The sequence below is a fragment of the Pteropus medius genome, unplaced genomic scaffold, assembly GCF_902729225.1.
Source record: "Pteropus medius unplaced genomic scaffold, Ma_sr-lr_union100, whole genome shotgun sequence".
NCBI classification, from domain to species: domain Eukaryota; kingdom Metazoa; phylum Chordata; class Mammalia; order Chiroptera; family Pteropodidae; genus Pteropus; species Pteropus medius.
Window position 1 is genome coordinate 13,897,489 of NW_024342471.1, and position 18,205 is coordinate 13,915,693.

The 18,205-nt window shown below is 42.4% G+C and overlaps 1 protein-coding gene across 2 annotated transcripts in view; it reads right to left on the reverse strand.

The window, feature by feature from the left end:
- The window catches only part of PTPRT (protein tyrosine phosphatase receptor type T), a 937,324-nt gene that overhangs the window by 136,072 nt on the left and 783,047 nt on the right, over positions 1 to 18,205 (reverse strand). For both annotated transcript variants that reach the window (XM_039864357.1, XM_039864356.1), the window contains 2 exons: positions 11,750 to 11,885; positions 4,727 to 4,756 (listed from right to left, as the gene is read on the reverse strand). In XM_039864357.1, the coding sequence (XP_039720291.1) occupies positions 4,727 to 4,756; positions 11,750 to 11,885 (166 nt within the window). The remainder of the gene's footprint in view (positions 1 to 4,726; positions 4,757 to 11,749; positions 11,886 to 18,205) is intronic.

Consider the following 18,205-nt stretch of genomic DNA (forward strand, 5'->3'; position numbering starts at 1 on the left):
ACGCTAAACTGTCTGTTTGAAACAATTATCGTGCCCATCACACACCTTGAGCTAAATTAACCTGTGAATACACGTCAACTCTTAATATGTTTTTAAAAAGCAGATAGTGAAGTTGTTGGGTGTTGCTTTACTATAGAAAGGCCAAAAAGAGTTCCAGAGAAGCATTTCTGTCAGCTCAGAATACGAGGAATAATAGCTGCTATCTATAAAACACCTACTTTGTGTCAACCACACTATATAAACTCTCTCTCATCACTGCTCATGAAAATGCTGGCAAGTCCCTATTGTTATCACCATTTTGCAGATGAAAAAACTGAAGCTCAGAGTGGTTCTATGATAGTTCAAGGTCAGAACAATTTGACCTAGCATTTATGATCTAGATCTGACACCAAAACTCACATCATTCTCATTTTTTGTGTGTCCTGGACAATGAAGAACCTCATTCTAGATTCTCCTGTGTCCCTGGGTCCCTGGATCCTTCTGTCTATAGCTCTTTTTATTCTGCTCTTTGGTGCTTTTTGGTCACCCTTCACTCTAACCCCTTGGGAACCTCTGATCTGGCAGCCCATTACTTTCGGCTCTAACCATGTGGCAAATCCCCAGGATAGCAAAAACAGGACTGTCCCAAGAGCCTCCTTGCTAGCCAGAACTAGCTACCACTTCTTGTCCCTAGCAAGGTGCCGATGTCCATGCACAAATCAGAAGCTCTACAGGCAGATGGACTTGACTTGGAACCCTGGCTCTCCCGCAGCCTGGCCAAGTACATGGTCCAGGCAGGAGTCCCTCCATCCCCTGAAGAACAGGGTTTAGTGAAAAGGATGAGTAGAACTTGGGGGTATGTAGTCCTGTGTTCAAACCCTAGCCCTGCCATATCCTGGCTGTGGGATGTAGACAAGTCCTCAAACCTCAGTCTTAACGTCTAAATGAACTCGGCACAATAATATGTATCTCGCAGGACTTGTAAGCATTATATGAACCTAGCATACAGTAGCACCAACAGGTAATTCTTTTCAAATCTGCCTCTTCCTAGGCTGGTTCAGGTGTATTTCATTCACCTTTGTGTCTACAACAGCAAACACAAGGTGCAGATCACAGTAGGAGCTCAATAAATAGGGTGAATCTTGAACCCCATCCTCTCCCTATCTCAAAAGTCTAGGGCAGGGATTGCAAACTATGGCCCTCAGAATGAATCTGGCCCACTGTCTGATTTTTTAAGATAAATTTTACAGGAATATACCCATGCTCATTCATTTACATATTGCTTATAGCTGCTTTTATGTTACGTCAAAGTTCAGTAGATGCTACACAGACCATATGAGACTGTAAAGCTAAAGATATTTACTCTGGATTCCTAATAGAAAAAGTTTGTACCCCTGGTCTTGTGTACGGGGACTTTCAATGCTGGGAGCCCTTGAGGGTCTCTTTGTTTGAAAAAAAAATATTTCCCTGCTCCTCCCCCACCCACACTTTCTTTCCTCTTTCTCTGGTTTATCTCTTTTCTCCTTAGCTCTCTTGGCCATTACGTAACATCTATACTACTTACTTTTCTTTTATATGTTGTTTATTTTCTATCTACCCCATTAAAAACCTCCATGTGGGCAAGGATTTTGTTTGTTGTACTCTTATACTCTAGAACCTTGACCAGTGCCTGCCACATAAATGGGCACCCCACAAATATTTATTGAATGAATAAGCATGGATTTTATGAAAAAAATTGTTCAGCTAAAGTATGTTGGAGGATTTCTGTTTCATGGACAATTTTGGGGCTTTTAGATGAACCAAATGGCCCTTCCCCAACCTCTTTGAGGAGGGCATTATTTTTTCTATTTTATAGATGAGACAACTGAGACTCTGGTTAAGTCAGTGCTTCTCAAATTTTACCATGCATGTGAGTCACCAGAGATCTCGTTACAATGCAGGTTCTGACTCAGGAGGTCTGAGCTGGGACCCCAGGTGTTGCGGTTCCAACAAATTCCTGGGTGATGCGAATGCTACAGGTCTATGGACCATGCTTTGAATAGAGAGGGTTTAAAGCACCCACTCAGGGTCTGTACCTAAGGCTCAGCAGGGTGGGGTTTTGAATGTGGAGATCATGGAGGTCATTATCTCCTTTTTGTTCTCACTTCTCCATCTCTACACACATCTCTCAGTCCTATGGTCTCACAATACCTGATCCTCCACCCATCCTAGGCTGCTCCCTGTCCCCCCAAACTTTGCCTCCAAATCTTCCCTTCCATAGCCACCATCTTCAGCATCTTCAGCCTGTTCCTTCTGCATAGGCTCCTCAACTTTACCTATACATGTGTCCAGGACTTTCTAGCCCTTCAAGTGGGTAATCTCATATTTCGCCACTGTTTTAGGGTCCAATGATTAAAAAGAAGTATTCCTCTTCATAGACCCCAGATAGGTTGGCTACCTTTACAATCACTACCCATGACCTGCACAAATGACTAGTGATGGCCAAATGTCAGGGCTGTGCCCACACCTTCCGCCTCCATTTCTCTGCAGCATCTCTGCTATTGTCAATTCCTCCTTCTGCAACGTCTTTCTCCTCACACTTCTTATAGTTCTTCTCTTATTTTTCTGTCTGCTTTTCCAAGTCTTCTCTTCCTCTGAATCTTTAACCATGGTAGGTTCTTGGGCTAGCATGAGTTTCACATTCTAGGGTCTGTGACCTACAACTCCAAGTTTGTACCAATTGAAAGGCCCTTGTGCATCAATGCACCTTGAACTATAAGTACCTGTATAACTGTCTCCTACGCTCCAACACTGGTCATGTCTGATTCCATCAGAGCACAGAGCACAATGAATGGTATGAAACAGGCAACCAAAAACAGTGCTATATACACTGGCTAACAGATTGCGGGGGTGAAGTGCCCAGAGGTTGTGATGGGTCATTCCATGCCCACACCTACTGTGGAACATTGATGCCATAAGAACTTCAGGAAGACCAAGGAGCTCCCAGGAGCCACCACTAGTGCCCTGACCCCTTATGGTTTCTGAAAGGGGAGAGAAAGAAAAGTAACATTTCATGAGTGCCAACTTTGTGATAAGCACTTTACAAATTCATTTTATTCCCTCTTCAAGGTAACTCTATGAGTTAGGCATATTGTCACTATCTTAGAGCTGAGAAATGAGGCTCAAAGGGTTCAGAAAATTTGATCTAGTCTGCCTAACTGGTGAGTGATGAGGATGAGACTTGAACCCAGAGCTGCATGATCCTTAAAGCTCATTCTTTTTCCACCAAAGCAAAAATACCCCATGTCATTTCATAGTTTTATCCCTTTATCAATGCTGTTGCCTCTGGTCAGAATTCTTATTTCTTCAGTATGAGTAACTATGTCTCTAAAAGCACTGATATCTATCCTCTACCCCATTAAAAATTAGTCACCCAACTAAGTGCTCTTCTACCACAGTACATATAGACACCTCTCAGTTGACACTTCAAGTATTTGATTTTATGCTAGTCTCTCAGGTAGACTCGAGAAGTGTTAGGGTGAAGCTCAAAGTCTTGGTCATCTCTCCAGCCACAGTGTCTGGAACATAATGTGCATATTCAATGCATGTCTGTCAAATGAATGAATAAAGAAAGAAAGTTCTCTGGTACTTCTGGTGTTGGTGGTAGAATTCCATTGGTTTCTATCTAACACGAGAGTAGTGGTATCAGAATCTTATCTGCTCACTTCTGGGCCTATTGACCTGTGGACATAAGCACTGAGTACAGGGGATGGGGGAGGCTTTTGCTAGCTCCATCTTCATCTGTGAAGGCTTCAGCAGATGATCACTGACAGACATGGCCTCTCTCACAAGGCCGAGTTTCCCAGGGGTAGAGGACAGCATGCAATGATGGACAACATACTTTACATGGAGCCAGGTATTCTGAATTTTAATCCCATCTTTTTGTTAACTGAATATATGATTTGACATACCTCTCTGGACTTCAACTTTAAAATATGGAAAATGCATATTAGGAACATGGGACTAACTTGGTGGTTTTCTAACATTTCATTACCAAGGACCTATTTATGGAGTTTTTATACTTTACCCTCATGTTTTGAAAATGTCTGGTTTACTAATGAGAAATACCATCATCATTTATTTAGAAAGTGCAATAAAAAGTTGACAGGCAATCAGCCATCTATAACTACCAACAAAATGCATTGACAGATGAGATAACTAACACTAAAATCAAACTGAGATAATTCCAGCTCAAAGCAAAGACATTGGATGTCACCTGTGAAGCTGTTTCTAGATAGTATAATTCCCTGTAGACTTCCTGAAATAGTAGAAACAGCAAAGGAATTTCTTTCTAACCTTTGAGACCCTTGGGTTACCTGTCCCCCAAGTGGACACAAATGGACTCTGAAGTTGCTGAGATCTGTGATTTCATTTTATGTGAGCAAGTCTTGCAGGAGGATTAGGTTGACCTCTTGCTGGAATTTGGGGGTTTCTAACGAGAAATTTACACTGAATAAGGAGAAGCAGCCCTCTGCATCTCCAAAAATAGAGTGAAAAAATCCAAGATGGCAGAAACACAACAGACATGAGCAATGACAGTGTATTTTCAAATGGAAAACATCTATGCAAAATAAAAACTTTGGGGTTACAGATGATTTAGACAGAAGTGAATATGAGAAACCAACAGACACTCGGTTGGTGCGGGAAATGCATGCTACAGGTTCCCTTACAGGGCATGAAGCAAAGTTAACCCCAGGTCGATACTTACAAGTAATAGGAGTAGGAATAAGCATTTCTTCTATATATTGATGGGCAGTCAGATGAAGGAAATGTCCAAAAAGGGGGAAAAAGAAAAATAAACAAGAATTAGATTGATATGAAATCTTGATTCTTAGAAATGCACATAGTATTTCAGCATCCCTAAGCTCAAGGAGATGTACGTTTTTCTACCAGTCATCTTCTCTGAGAATCAGATAGTTTCAGAGGTAGAAAAATGAGAGAGACCTCTCCTATGATGGAGAAACTCACTACTAACAGAAGAAGCCACATCTCATGTTGGCTGTTTCAGTTGTTTGAAAGTTATTTCTTATGGTCAACTAAAACTAGCTTCATTATAATTATGGGTTTTTCATATTGGGTCAGATTTCTGTGGCCTTCTAGAACTAGTCTACCACTCTACTACATGACAGTGATCTCATGATCTAAGGAAAACCATAATGACTTCTATTTTCTCTGTTTCAGTTCAAGTCACACCAGACTCTATTTAGTAAGGTCATGCCAAAAGCAAGAAAATTGTATAGCTACCATCCAAGATGGCTCCCCAATGATCCACACTTCCCAATACTCATGGCTATGTGTAGTGTCCTCCCATTTTGAATCAGGGCTGGCCTTATATGCACAATAGAATGTGATAAGAGTTACCTTTTGGGATTTTCTAGGATATGTCAAAAAGAAGCCTTGTAGCTCTGTCCAGGTTTTTGCAACTCTCACTTAGAACCCTGAGTCTCCACATAAGAAGTCCAAGTATGCTGAGGTTGCCATGCTAGATAGACCATGTGGAGAGACTACATAGAGGCCCTCAGACTGCATGAAGACAAAGAGATATCCAGGTGCCCCCCATCTGTCCCAGGCCTAGCCAACTAAATTATGCCAACTGAGGCCCTTGATATCATGGGACAGAACCCAGTCATTCTCTTCAAGCCCTGCAAAAAGCACAGATTCATGAGAAAAATAAGTCACTAAATTTCATGGCTTATTTTTAAGCTATTAAATTTCAGGGAGTAGTTTGTTACATATCAGTAGATAACGAGAGCAAAATTCAAACTTCACGAAAGAGCACTACACTAAGAGGAATTCCAATCTTCAGTCTGAAAAGACTACAACTTGAAAAATTATCTGTGCCTTCATTTCCTTATCCTATCCTTAGATGAGCTGAACTATTTGAGTGGTTTCCAAACTGTGTTTCCAGGAGCCCAGAGGTTCTGCAGAACAGTCTCCTTGTAACAGGGGATGAAGATACTAGGTAGGTAGGCCCCACTATCTGCCAAAGTCAGAGTTCCTCCATTTTTATCTATTTTATAAATTGCAGTTTCATTTAAGATTTCACATGACTAAGAATTCCACTCTCCAAAAGAAAGTTTGAAAAAATAATTGCCTGCAATCTTTTTCTGATGTCCCTTCTAGCTCTTGGTTTCTGAACAATAAACAACTCAAATAATTTCATGATTTTCCCTTCGTAATAACTTTTTATGTTCGGTATGAAAATAAGTAAGGATGCTTTTATTTTACAGACTTAGTTATACTGACACTAACTGGTACATTTGTAGATTGAGAAAAATTGCTGAGTAAACCAGGTTCCCAAATATCCATCTGAGTAGGCAAGAATAGTTCCTTCCCTCAAGATATTTAGTTAATTGCAAACGTTATCCAGTTTGCTTGGCACAGGAAGATGTGGTAATTATATCTGCAAAGTGGGAACATACCCTCAGAGCCTCAAATCTCCCCCTCTCAAGTAGGAACTGGCCAAGGCCCCCATGGCAGGGCCACTTCTAAGCTTCCTCTCATTTATCAGGAGAGTCCAACTTTTTAGCTTCAGAAGGAAAGTGACCTTGAAACCCAAGAAGCCATGACAAAAGGAAGTCCCAGGCCTCCTTGGGAGATTGAGCTGGGGAAAATGAGCCACAGTGCAGCAAGATCTGGTTAATATCATAAAACTGGTCAATATCTTGGGCCAAATGAAGAGTGGTCCTGGATGACAAAAGGGGTGAAGAACTCTTGACTGTGATGGATGGGAATGGGAAGAGCCTAAGGAAGTCATCAAATTCCCTTTGCCAACCATACAGATCAGCACTATAAGGAGACCATTCCTCTTCGTCATTGCTGGCCCTGTGGTCCAGTGCCTGGAAATGTGATTCTTCGAGGACGGCGAGTTCAGGCTCCATTTAATGAAGATGCATATATTCTCCATATTGTCAAGAACACTGGGCTGAGACTCAAGAGGCCAGTGTTCTGATCCCAGCTCTTTGACTTGCTCACTGTGACACCTTGGGTAAGTTGATTCTTTCTCCTGGACCTTTGTTTCCTCATCCATGTAGAGAGGTAATGGCACAAATAACTGCGAGCTTAAACAGCTCTAAGAATGAAAATATGGCATACCTTAGCATCCTAGTACTACTGTTTGCTAACTGATGACCTTGAGCAAATCACTAAATATCTTGAGTCTCAGTTTCTCCTTCTCAAGTTTGGGGGCAATAATTACCTATTTCCAAGAGTCACTGTGGGTATTAACACTAGATTATATTAATTTAAATTATATTCAAATTATATATAATATATAAAGTATTAGAAGTAAATTATATAACTCTAACTTAATATTAGAATATATTAATCTGAATAACTAAAATATATAATAGGGCTCAATAAAGGGAAGATATGCCCCCACCTAGTTCACAGATATAAGGTTTACTGCTTTTTTACTCTGGTGACCAGGAACTAAATGTTCACCTCTTTAGAAATATTAAAATAGTAATAAAATAAAAATAAATATTTACATAGTTAGGCAGTGTTCTCAACTCTTACCATGCATTAATTCATATATTCCTCACAACTGCCCTGATATGTAGGTATTATTATCACCCCAACTTCACAGATGAGGAAACAGAGGCAAAGAAAATTAAGTATCTTGGCTAAGATCACTTAGTAACTGTATTTGATAGCCACCGGGCTCTGAAGCTCATGTTCTTGACCACTAGCCTGTGCTACCTTGGGGAAGGAAGGAAATGGATGTGTGTTGAACAGTACTGTGAGTCAGGCAATGAGATAGCACATGCTTATCTATTTTAATCCACTCATAACCCCACAAAGCAGGCATTATTCTCATTTTTACTTGAGGGATCTGAGTCTCTGAGAGGTTACTCTTCACTAGGTCTAAGGTTTTGTGTGTTTTGGACCAACTACAAGACCTCCATCCCGAGCCAGGATTTCCTCACTGTCAGCAGTTCCAGGCTGCACTCTGCATTCTAGACCCTCTGGTTTTCTGCTCTCAACCTTCAGGATTCACCTCTGCCTGGGTGACCTCCTCATGACAACGTGTTTCCTTAGTCTTCAAACCATCACTTCCAGGTAGCTTCTCTGAGTTATCCTGTTTGTCACCAAAATCCAGCTGCTATCCTGATGCAGCTTCAGAGCAACTGACAAGCTTTCATTAATTGAGTACCTTTCCCCAATTAAATTGCAAAGTCTTCCAGGGCAAGGGTTATAGTTCTTTATTCTGTGACCAAAACACAGTATACATGTGTGTTTTCTCTAAGGCTTGAAAAAGATTTACTGAAGGTCTAAATTTACAAGGATACAGTGGTATTGCTGGTAACAGATTGCCTGAGATCAAAAATCCTGAAGAGGAAGACAGCTGTGCTTAGGAAAAAAAATCACTAAACCCTAAAATTAATAAATCACATACTGCAGAATCTTCTTTTCAGCTGGCTGACAAGACTAACTTGAGACACATCTTCCCTTTCTTGTTCCACACTATTTAAACAGGACTAAGTTCTCCATTTAACCACCCATTTGACTATCTACCCATCCGCCCAGCTCGTAAACACACCCATCCATCCATCCATCCATCCATCTATTCATCTACCCACTTAATAATCTATCCATCTGCCTATCTACATAGCCCATAGACCCATGCACTCATCTTCATGGAGACACTCATCCTGTATATTTCCATGCAGCCCTGATTCTATATGATCCCACATTCTAAGAAGCCCAGTTCAAACAGCCAAAAGTACTACATAAAGAATTCTAAACTTGAACTTGCATCTTTTCGCAAACTGTAAGAAAATCCTGTTTGTATCACCCACCAGCTTCTCACATCCCTTTCTGTAACCTTTCATTTTTCAACATCTCCCCACCCATTACAAAACAACCAAGCGACAACAACAAAACATCCGTCAGGATTTGCTGATTTTTTTCTCCCTCTCTCTTCTCTCATGTCTCTTTCCTCCCTTGTCTTATGACTGTAAATTGATTTCCTTCTTTTATTAAATCCTTCTCTTGGTCCTCTGTACCTCTAGCCCATTCTCTACCTGCTTTCTAGTTCAGTATCACAATAGAAAATCCCTAACAGCCAAAGAAAAACTCTTTGGAGAGTGACAAGAAAGCTCTAAGGCCAGTGAGAATGAATGCTTCAGGGTAAGAAGCTAAGGACATTTTAATTTGTTTTGGGAACATTTGGTCATAGTTTGGTGAAGACTTTGAACCAGTTGGACCCTCTAGGAGCAGAGAAAACCATGCCCACGTCCACGGAGGTTAGGGAGAAGACCCAGCCCAGGCCAGGGGAGGGGATATAGCTGGTGCTCAGCTTCTGAGAGCTCCTGGATCCAGGAACTAACTGTGCGTCCTGATGGGACTGAAGAGATGCTGACCCTGGGATCCTGAGTTGTGATGATTTGCATAATTTAGGGAAGGTTTCTTTAATATCACTTTCTTTTAGGTAGCTGTGAACAGTGTTCTGGCCAGCAGTAAGTTAGTGACAGAGTCAGCCAAGGAAGTTTTCCCCATAAGAGGCAAAGGAGCCCACTAAACACTTCACTGGCCTTTGGGCATCTCTAGACATGAGAAAACACTGTAGGTCAGTGGAAGAATTACAGGGTTATGCTTAATTTCTTTTTTTCTCCCCCTTTATCTTCCTTCTCTCCTTTTTTTTTCTTTTCCCTTTCCCTTCCCCTTTATCCATCAGTCCATTATTACTGTCAACTAGTTCAGCAAAATGTTGTATTTTCTACAAAAGATACTGTATATGTAAACACTGATCAGCAAATTCCCAACTTCTGCCCACTGCCACAACATCTGAATTTTGCCTGTTGGGGAAAAATGGTGATCATGTGATGCCTGTTGGTTAGGTCTGATGGATAATTTTGATAGAGGTGAAAGATAAAGATACGCAGAAGATTTTAAAACCACACAAAGAACTCAGTTTATACTTGTTCCCACCCTGGAAACAGAAAGTCCTTTCCTCCCTCCCAAAGAGTCACACATTTCAGAAATAGCTGTTGAGAAGGAAGCAAATTTTCTTCACAAGCTCACAGACGATGGTGACGTGGGTTAAGCCAGGCTTTAGAAAGAGCAAAATTGGAAGAGCATATCTGACTTCCAAATCAGTGGCAAAGAATGAGAACATTTCAGGTCTATCAGAAAGGAATGCAATTCTATTAAATTGGTTACTTTTTTTTCAGGTAGACAATCCAAAACTCACCTCTGCCTCCATTGTGTCTGTCACTCTAAGAAGCATGACAATAACCTTATATGTGCAATGTGCTTACTGCCCCCAGAGAAATCAAACCTCATGTTCAGCCTCATCTAATAGCAGCTGACTTGTCACTGAGACGTTCAATATAGCCACATTTTATGGATGACAGTGATGATATGAGAATGAAGTGCTGTCCTTAACCCTTTGGGGGCTCTTGGTCCCCAATATTAACATAGTACCATCACTTCCCCACTAGCCTCTCCAACCAGAAAATCAGTAGCTGGATGAGAACCTTAACTCTTCATTCTGCTGGGAGCCTGGGGGAAAGGAACAACCCTGTTAGATAAAAGATCTCAAGAAAGGACAAGGCCCTACCAACAAGATATCTTGGCCAGAGAGGGGACTTAGTGATTCCGAACAGAACCATGAGAGACTCAGGGACTTTCTGGTACCAAAATGGCTAACAGAAGGCTGACTGCAGGTATGTGAACGCTAGTATTTCTGACTCTCTGATGGCTGGAAATGGGGACATCATAACTGAATTTTCAACTTTCTGCCTTTATATTCATGTGACTCCTTAGGTAGAGGATGGACTCTGTCTTTGGGGCATTCTGTCCATTTGTTTTGGTGGGGAAAAAGATTTGATGAGCACATTTTTTTTTCTACAGATGGAAGCAAGTCCCTGGTCCCTGTTATTGGGCTTGCCCTGAACTCTGTGAGTAATCAAACCCAGAGCTTCAGACTGAAGCGTCAAGTAATTTGTTTAATAATACGAAAGTCTCTTTAAATTGGCGGCAGGGAACATCACAGCACATATTACTGTAATGTAGATAAATGTTTTGTCTGCTCTGGCCGATTGGGGGAGTGGGAAAGTGGAGACCAAGGTGGGGACCGTGGCATTGAAACTGAGAAGACGTGGAAGTGAGAGGTAGGCACGTCAACCTGGCGCCAGTCCAGGGGCTAAGGAGAGGTGGGCGGTAGGACTCTCTGTTCAGGGGAGTAACCAGTGCACTGTCGGGACAGTGACAATTGATGCTCATCAGCTTTCTCTGGTGGATGTTGCCTTTCCCTCTCTGCAACTCCCTTGTTTTATCCCCAAGTCCTGTGAGTGTCTAATAAACAGAAGACGGTAGTGTAATGAGAAGCGGGAAGCACTACCTTCCTGCATCTATATTTCTGGGCTCATCTGTGTTCTGAGAGCTCCCCAGTTATCTCAATAACATGACCAATCCAACAGAGCACTTAAATCTTAGAAGACTCATTTCATGATACAAGGAATCCCACGGCACATCGAGGTGGTCCAACAATAAGAATCACTAGCCCCATATGAAACTGACCACCTCAGGACCACTCACCAAGCGAGCAGCACATACACTTTAGTCACCAACACGATGAGCCACAACTGGCCCGAGTACTTCAAGACCTCCACAATCAAGGGCAGTCGGTCCTTGCCCGGGACCAACAGAGCAAGGACCTGGCCATGCGGCAGAGTTGGGGCCACCTGGGGTCAGCAGATTCCGCAGGGCAGCAACCCAGACTCACCTCCTTTTGATGGTGAGCATCACGCCGAGGAGAATAATAATAAACATGAGGAGGCCAGCGATCACTCCGGCCATCTTCACAGTGTTGTCCACCTGCTTCTCTGGCTCCACAGTGTTAGAATTCTGGGTGGAGGCACCTTGGCGGGGAAAGGGGAAGGAGAAAGATGTTGAAAAGGCTCACACATGTGACTAGACTGTAACCGTAATGACAACAGCTTATATTTACCGAGAGCTAATTATGTGCCAGGCACTGTGCTAAGGGTATTACACATATTGTCTCATGTAATTGTTTCGAGGATTAATCTCTGTGAGGTTGGGATTATTATTACTTCCTTTTTGCATATGAAGAAATGGAGATTCAGAGAAGTTGAGGTGCCCAAAGTTACACAATAGCTGTGTTGGGGCACCCTTGTCTTCCACTGTGATCAATGGAGGATTTTATCCCTCATGCTGCTTTATACCTAGGGTCAAACCATGGAGTTACAGTTAAATTCTTGGGTTCATGAAATTATTCTAAACCCTACTTTATTCTTTCAGGTAAATAGTGAAAAAACAGCTTTACGTTAAGGTAATACAATTAAAACCACTGGATTTTTGAAATCAAATTTATTGGGATAACATTGGTTAATACCATTATGTAAATTTCAGGTGTACAACTTGATAATATGACATCTGTATACTCTACTGTGTGCTCACCACCCAAAGTCTAGTCTCTTTCTGTTATCATATATTTGACCCCTTGATTGTAAGAGATAAAAACATAAAGATTTTGTTTTGAAACAAATGGTGGGGTAGAAATTTAGTGTGTTAACAGGAAATTGCCTTGGGTTTAAAAAACACTTATATCTAACTAACTCTATCTTTTTTTTTTTTTAATTTAACACACTGACAAATGCTAACTTGCTAACTCAATTCCAGGTAGAGGAAGGCAGGGAACTGGGCACTTACTCTATCCTCATCCCTGTGCCGGGTCATTTCATGCCTCCATCTTGGTCAGTCCTCAGAAACATTCCAAAAAGTAGAAATGATTTCCCCATTTTATAGATGAGAAAACCAAGGGAACTTGCAAAAGGTCACATGGCTGATAAAGGTCGGGGCCAGGATTCTACAGGTTTTCTGACCCTAAGTCTAAGCCTCAATAATCAGAAACTTTGCATTCAACTTGCAAGCCCCCAGTCTCTCGAGCCCCTGCCCCACAACAATGGTTCTGGTAATGCCATAACAAAAGTAAGTAGCCAGAAAATGCTAAGCTTGGTCTCTTAATGCAAAGTGCCAGGGATCAGAGGCAACTCATCTCGGACACCTGTATGAACACTTCTGGAGAGTGGTCCAGCACCCCGAGTGAATTCCTCTTGCTGCTCTTAATACTCCCAATGGTTCCATGATGGTGTGAGGCAGTTCAAAACCAAAGAATCGTCTTCCAGACCCATCCCTACTTTTCCGCCACATTAGCACCAACGCATCCTTCATCAGTGATTATATCTTCTCCGGTTGCCTGTGCCCCTGGGAGAGATCCTCCCTCTTCTCTAAAATTCTGATAACTCCCCGTGACACTTTGCACACACCTCAATGTACCGATATTATTCGTTATTTGTTCCCTGTCTCTTCTAGGGGTCTAATGCTACTCAGGGGTGAGTTTATACCTCTTTTATCTTTGTTTCTTGATGTTAGCCCAGAGCCTACCTCATAATAGGTGTTCCCTTAATGTTTGCATTGTTCACTGTTTAGCTGAAGGGATGACATTGCTGCCCACACACATTTGTTCTCATGGAACCAAATCGAGTTTCTCCTTTCCAGCCATGTGTTTACAGGACTCAGCTGAGTCGAAGGAACACTAATGCCCGTAAGCTATGATTCTGATTTCCCCAGTTCAGTCCCGTGTTTCCTTTATCAGAGCACCTTCCCCAGACTCTCTTGTAACTTAGACAAGCTGGATTTACTTAGTCAAGTCTCCCTAGTGAGAATGGCAAGTCTTCAAGAACAGGGAGTTCATGCATCCTATCTATCTCCCTCATGCCAGAGTCCAGCACAGGCTTCCTTTCTTATAATCATTGGTGATTACTGAATGACAGATGATTACTGAATGACATAAAGGCAAGGGAACCATAGTTATTTGCTTTATTCATTAATTTGCTACTGAGCACTGATGTACTATGTGCTAAACTATGCTGTCAGTGGGGTCAGAGATCCTTCTTTTGGAAGGACTTATGGATGAGGGGTTTTACTCAGTTTCCCTCACCAGCTAAAGGCAAAACTAGAGCATTGAATCCCAAGACTGAGCAGGCTCTGCCTATCTACAACCCAGAGAATTCCTGGGGGAGTTAGTCAACTGCCCTTTTGGCAGAATTGGGCTCACATTCCAGAGTGGGGGCCGGGTAGCCCCCATGTAGCTCCCCTTGCCCAGCTTGAAGACAGGATTTCTGAGATATGTCTAGTCTATATGACATGACCAAGCACAAAGGAGGAGACTACGGTTCCTTAATAGTGTCATAGTCTTTTTATTTGGATTTGTAGAAAGTGTTGGCTCTGTAGCATTCTCTCATAGGTGAATTTAAACTTTACCTAGGGCCTGCTATGAGATTCTGTTGCAAAGGCTGGGGGTCCAAGGGCAAAGAAACTCTGGAGAAGATCCCAATACCCCAGAAACACTGTTACTAGCTTGGTCTAATGAGATTCACACTTCGTTCCTTCAATAAATAATCACAATCACCCACTAAATGCAGACATTTGTGAGATTGTGGTGAGCAAAACAGGCACAGTTCCTGCTCTCAAAGAACTACAATTAGTGGTGGCTGGGGCTCGGGAGACAGGATTAATGAACCAAGAATAATAGTAAGCTTCTAACTCTACTAAGAATCAGAACTGAGAGGTACATGACCTTGGACAGTGCATAATAGGAAAATAAATCGCTTTGGGGAGGAAGTGGCCAGTGGCGTGAGCTCCAAAGGAGGACAAGCTATACTTAGGCAAAGAGAGCTTCAGAGGATCACATGGGAGTAGCAGAAAAACCAGCACTGGCTCAGGCTGTGTGACGGGGCAAGGAACCTGCTGCATTCAAGCAATGAAAGAAACGTAGTGTAATGAGGGTGGGAAAGCAGGGGGAGCATGGCGAGTGAGCAGCTAGAGAGGGCAGCAGGGGCCAGTCTACCTAGGACATTACAGGCCACAGTCAGAATTTTTATTCTTTACCCCAAGAATCATAGAAAGCCATTTAATTCTTGTTCATGGAGCAACGATGTGGTCAGATTTGTATGTCCAACACATCATTCCAGCTTCATTGTGGAGCCGTGGTGGGTTGGAGAGATTAATTTTCAGGCATGCAGGTGGGAGGTGATATTTGGATTCAGGTAATGGCAGTGGAGATAGAAAAGTGCCATAAAAGAGATAATTATCTGAAATAGGTATAAATAAAACCTGTTGATAGATTGGAAAATGGGAATAAAGGGAGAGAGAACTGTTGAGGATGACCACAAGTCTTTGGTTTTCATAAAAAGGTAGATGACAGTGCTCTTTATGGGTTCAAGAAACAATCGAAAAGAATAGCTTTAAAGGGAAAGCATGTGTATTTGGCTGAATTGGAGCTTGAGAGATATTTTAGAAAAGCAGGCAGTTAATAATTAAGGTTTGGAGCTCTAAAAAGAAGTCTGAGCTGGAGGTAAAAATGTGTGAGTCATATGCACATAGATGGTACTTGAAATATGGGGGTTGATGAAGTCACCAAAATAAAGAGTGAAAGGAGAAGCAGGCTTAGATAGAGACTTGAGGGTCTGCAGTATTTAATGAGTGGGTAGAGGAGGCTTGCATAAGAGACAGAGAAAGAACGGCCAGACAAGTAAGAAAAAACTGTAGGAGAGTATCGTGTCCCAGAGCCAAGAGAAGAGAGTGTTTGAGGAGTAATCGATTGTGTCAGATGCTGCATCCGCAGAGGAAAGTGGAGAGTTTGGAGGAATATTTGAAAGTCTTTCCCAAATAAATTCCAAGATGTTCCTATAAAGAAGCACTTTCACTGGTGACCAAAAATCATCAATGGAATATACTTGAGAGTCATGGAGGAGCATCCAAGACATTCACAGAGGCCATCTGAAAGGCCACAACCCAGCAGTTTAAATAAATTCAATGAGTTTAGCCCAAAAGCATCAGAGCTGAAATCACAGACTCTGTACAGTGAAGTTATTAGAAGCCATCCTCGGCTGGTCCAACTAGACTCTAGGTACAGGGACCTGAACACACCCTGGGCCATCGCAAAGCCAACTTCTGTCTCAGCATCCTTTTAAGGGTATTTTCTCTAGCTGCTGGGGATTTGTGCTTCTGTTCATGAAGGAAGTGTGTTGACAGTGTTCAATGGTATTACAAATATAGAGGAAATGGCTCTGGGAACAAAGGCCAGGCAGGTTTCACATGTGGCTTCTATATCTGAGGGGAAAATAAGATGGACACAGACATAGGATAAGCCAGTCCTGCTCTTGTTGCAGAGTCAGGAGTGTGTCCATGGGGCTCACATCATAAGTGCTCAATGGAGCAGGTGAGAACCTATGATAAGACTTAAGGAAGTACATCAGTGTTGGCTAATGATGGGGGCTCCTAGCAGTGTGATCGGCTGCCTCAGGCAGGCACTGAGCTCCTCATCAAACAGAAGTTCAAACGCTACTGCTTTTTAAAAATTTAGCTTAAATGTAATGATTCATTACTAGGTGCCAAGCCATGTGTTAAACAATTTTCTTATTTTAAGTTACTTAATCATAAAACTTGTTACAGAAGGTGCTAGTTTTATTTTCTCTTCTATATAGATTAGAAAAGTTCACAAAAGGGTGAATGACTTGTCCAAGGCCACATAACTAGTGAGTTTCAGAGTTGGAATTCTGTGTGCAAGGCTCGCCCCTCATCACTACAGTGGACTGTCCTAGATGGAGTTTTAGTTAAAGAAATGCCAGCACTGGGTCCACATAGAAGTTTAGCTATCTGACTCACTGGCTTGAAATCCAAGGGAACTCTTCAGAGAGGCGGGACTGGAAATTGTTCAGTAATATGGTAGCTATATTACTTTTGCCCCAAGCCCACCCTTTTCATGAAAGCCAACTTAGTATCAGTCCCCAGCCCCTAAAAAGCTCTGCCTCTGGCTCTGGGTGACTTCTGTCTACTAAACAGGAACTGAGAGTCTAAGAGAAGGGGTGGGACTTGAATGTATCCTCTTTATCTCTGCTCTCCATTGAGAGTCCATCTGAGAATAGTTTGAGTAAATCAGAATTGGCAACTAGACACCAGGTGGTAGACTTATCCAACTGGAGTGGCTTCAAGGCTCTACTGGAGTCCCACATGTGATGTAGTCATCAGAAACAATCTTGTGAACTCAGCCTGTCCTTAGTCATCAGAAACAATCTTGTGAACTCAGCCTGTCCTGACAGAAGGCTACTGCCTCCAACCTGAGGCTGCATTCCCAACCTTATCTCCCAACCAGCTGTGCCCTTCGAGCTTTGAGCAATCCTGAAGGCTGAGCCAGTTTTCTCAAGGCAGCAGTTAATGCCCCCTGCCTTTGACTCTTTCTACAACAGCTATCGTGGCATAAAATCTAGTCCCCTCCTAGCTCCAGCTCAAAATCCACTACCTGTCCACGCTTGAACATGGAAATCTAGTGCCCAAAGCATGGCTCTTGGTCTCTTGAAGTCTGCACCCCCCTCTCAGTATTCACTCCATACATAGGATCCAGTCACCACATTCTGTTCCTCTATTGCCTCTTTCTATGCTACCAAATAACCATCTCCGTTTATATTCCCTAAGGACTCCTGAGACCCAACGGGCAATGCCGCTTGGCTCCGTACTGCATTAGATAGGCCACACTGATGAGGCATGTCCAGTTGTAAACCCCACCCTCTGATAGGTACTTCCAGAGTGAAGACAGGCCAAGAGGCTTGCCACTTAAAGTGTGGTCCAATAACCAGAAACATCAGCATCACCTGAGAATTTATTACGGATGCAGAATCTCAGGCCCCACCCCAGATCTACTGAATTGGCATTTTAACAAGGTTTCTAGGTGATCCAGGTGCACATTAAAATCCAGAGATCATTGACTTTGGAGGCATGGCAGTCAGAATTAGAATTTTTCAGCTTAGAGAAGATTCAGATGAAAACGAATTCTTGCCTTCAAAAAGTTGAAGGACCATTGCAAAAGATAGGGTAGATTTGGTACCTTCAATTTAAAAAATTAGAGCCAATACCAATGGGTAGAAGTGACAGGGGTAAATTTGTGGCCAATATAAGGAAAACTTTTCATGTGAAAGCGCTATCCAGCTGAGGCACAGCCCAGTCCTTTTCAGTGTGGCCTTATGATGTAGAGAGGAGCATAAAAGCAGCCCTGGTCCCCAACCCCCCTTTCAGAGTTAGCCCTCCCTTTACCAGTCTACTCTGTCTCCGCCTGGCCTTATTTTCCTGGGCCTCCTGTATCTTTAACCAAGCCCTCAAT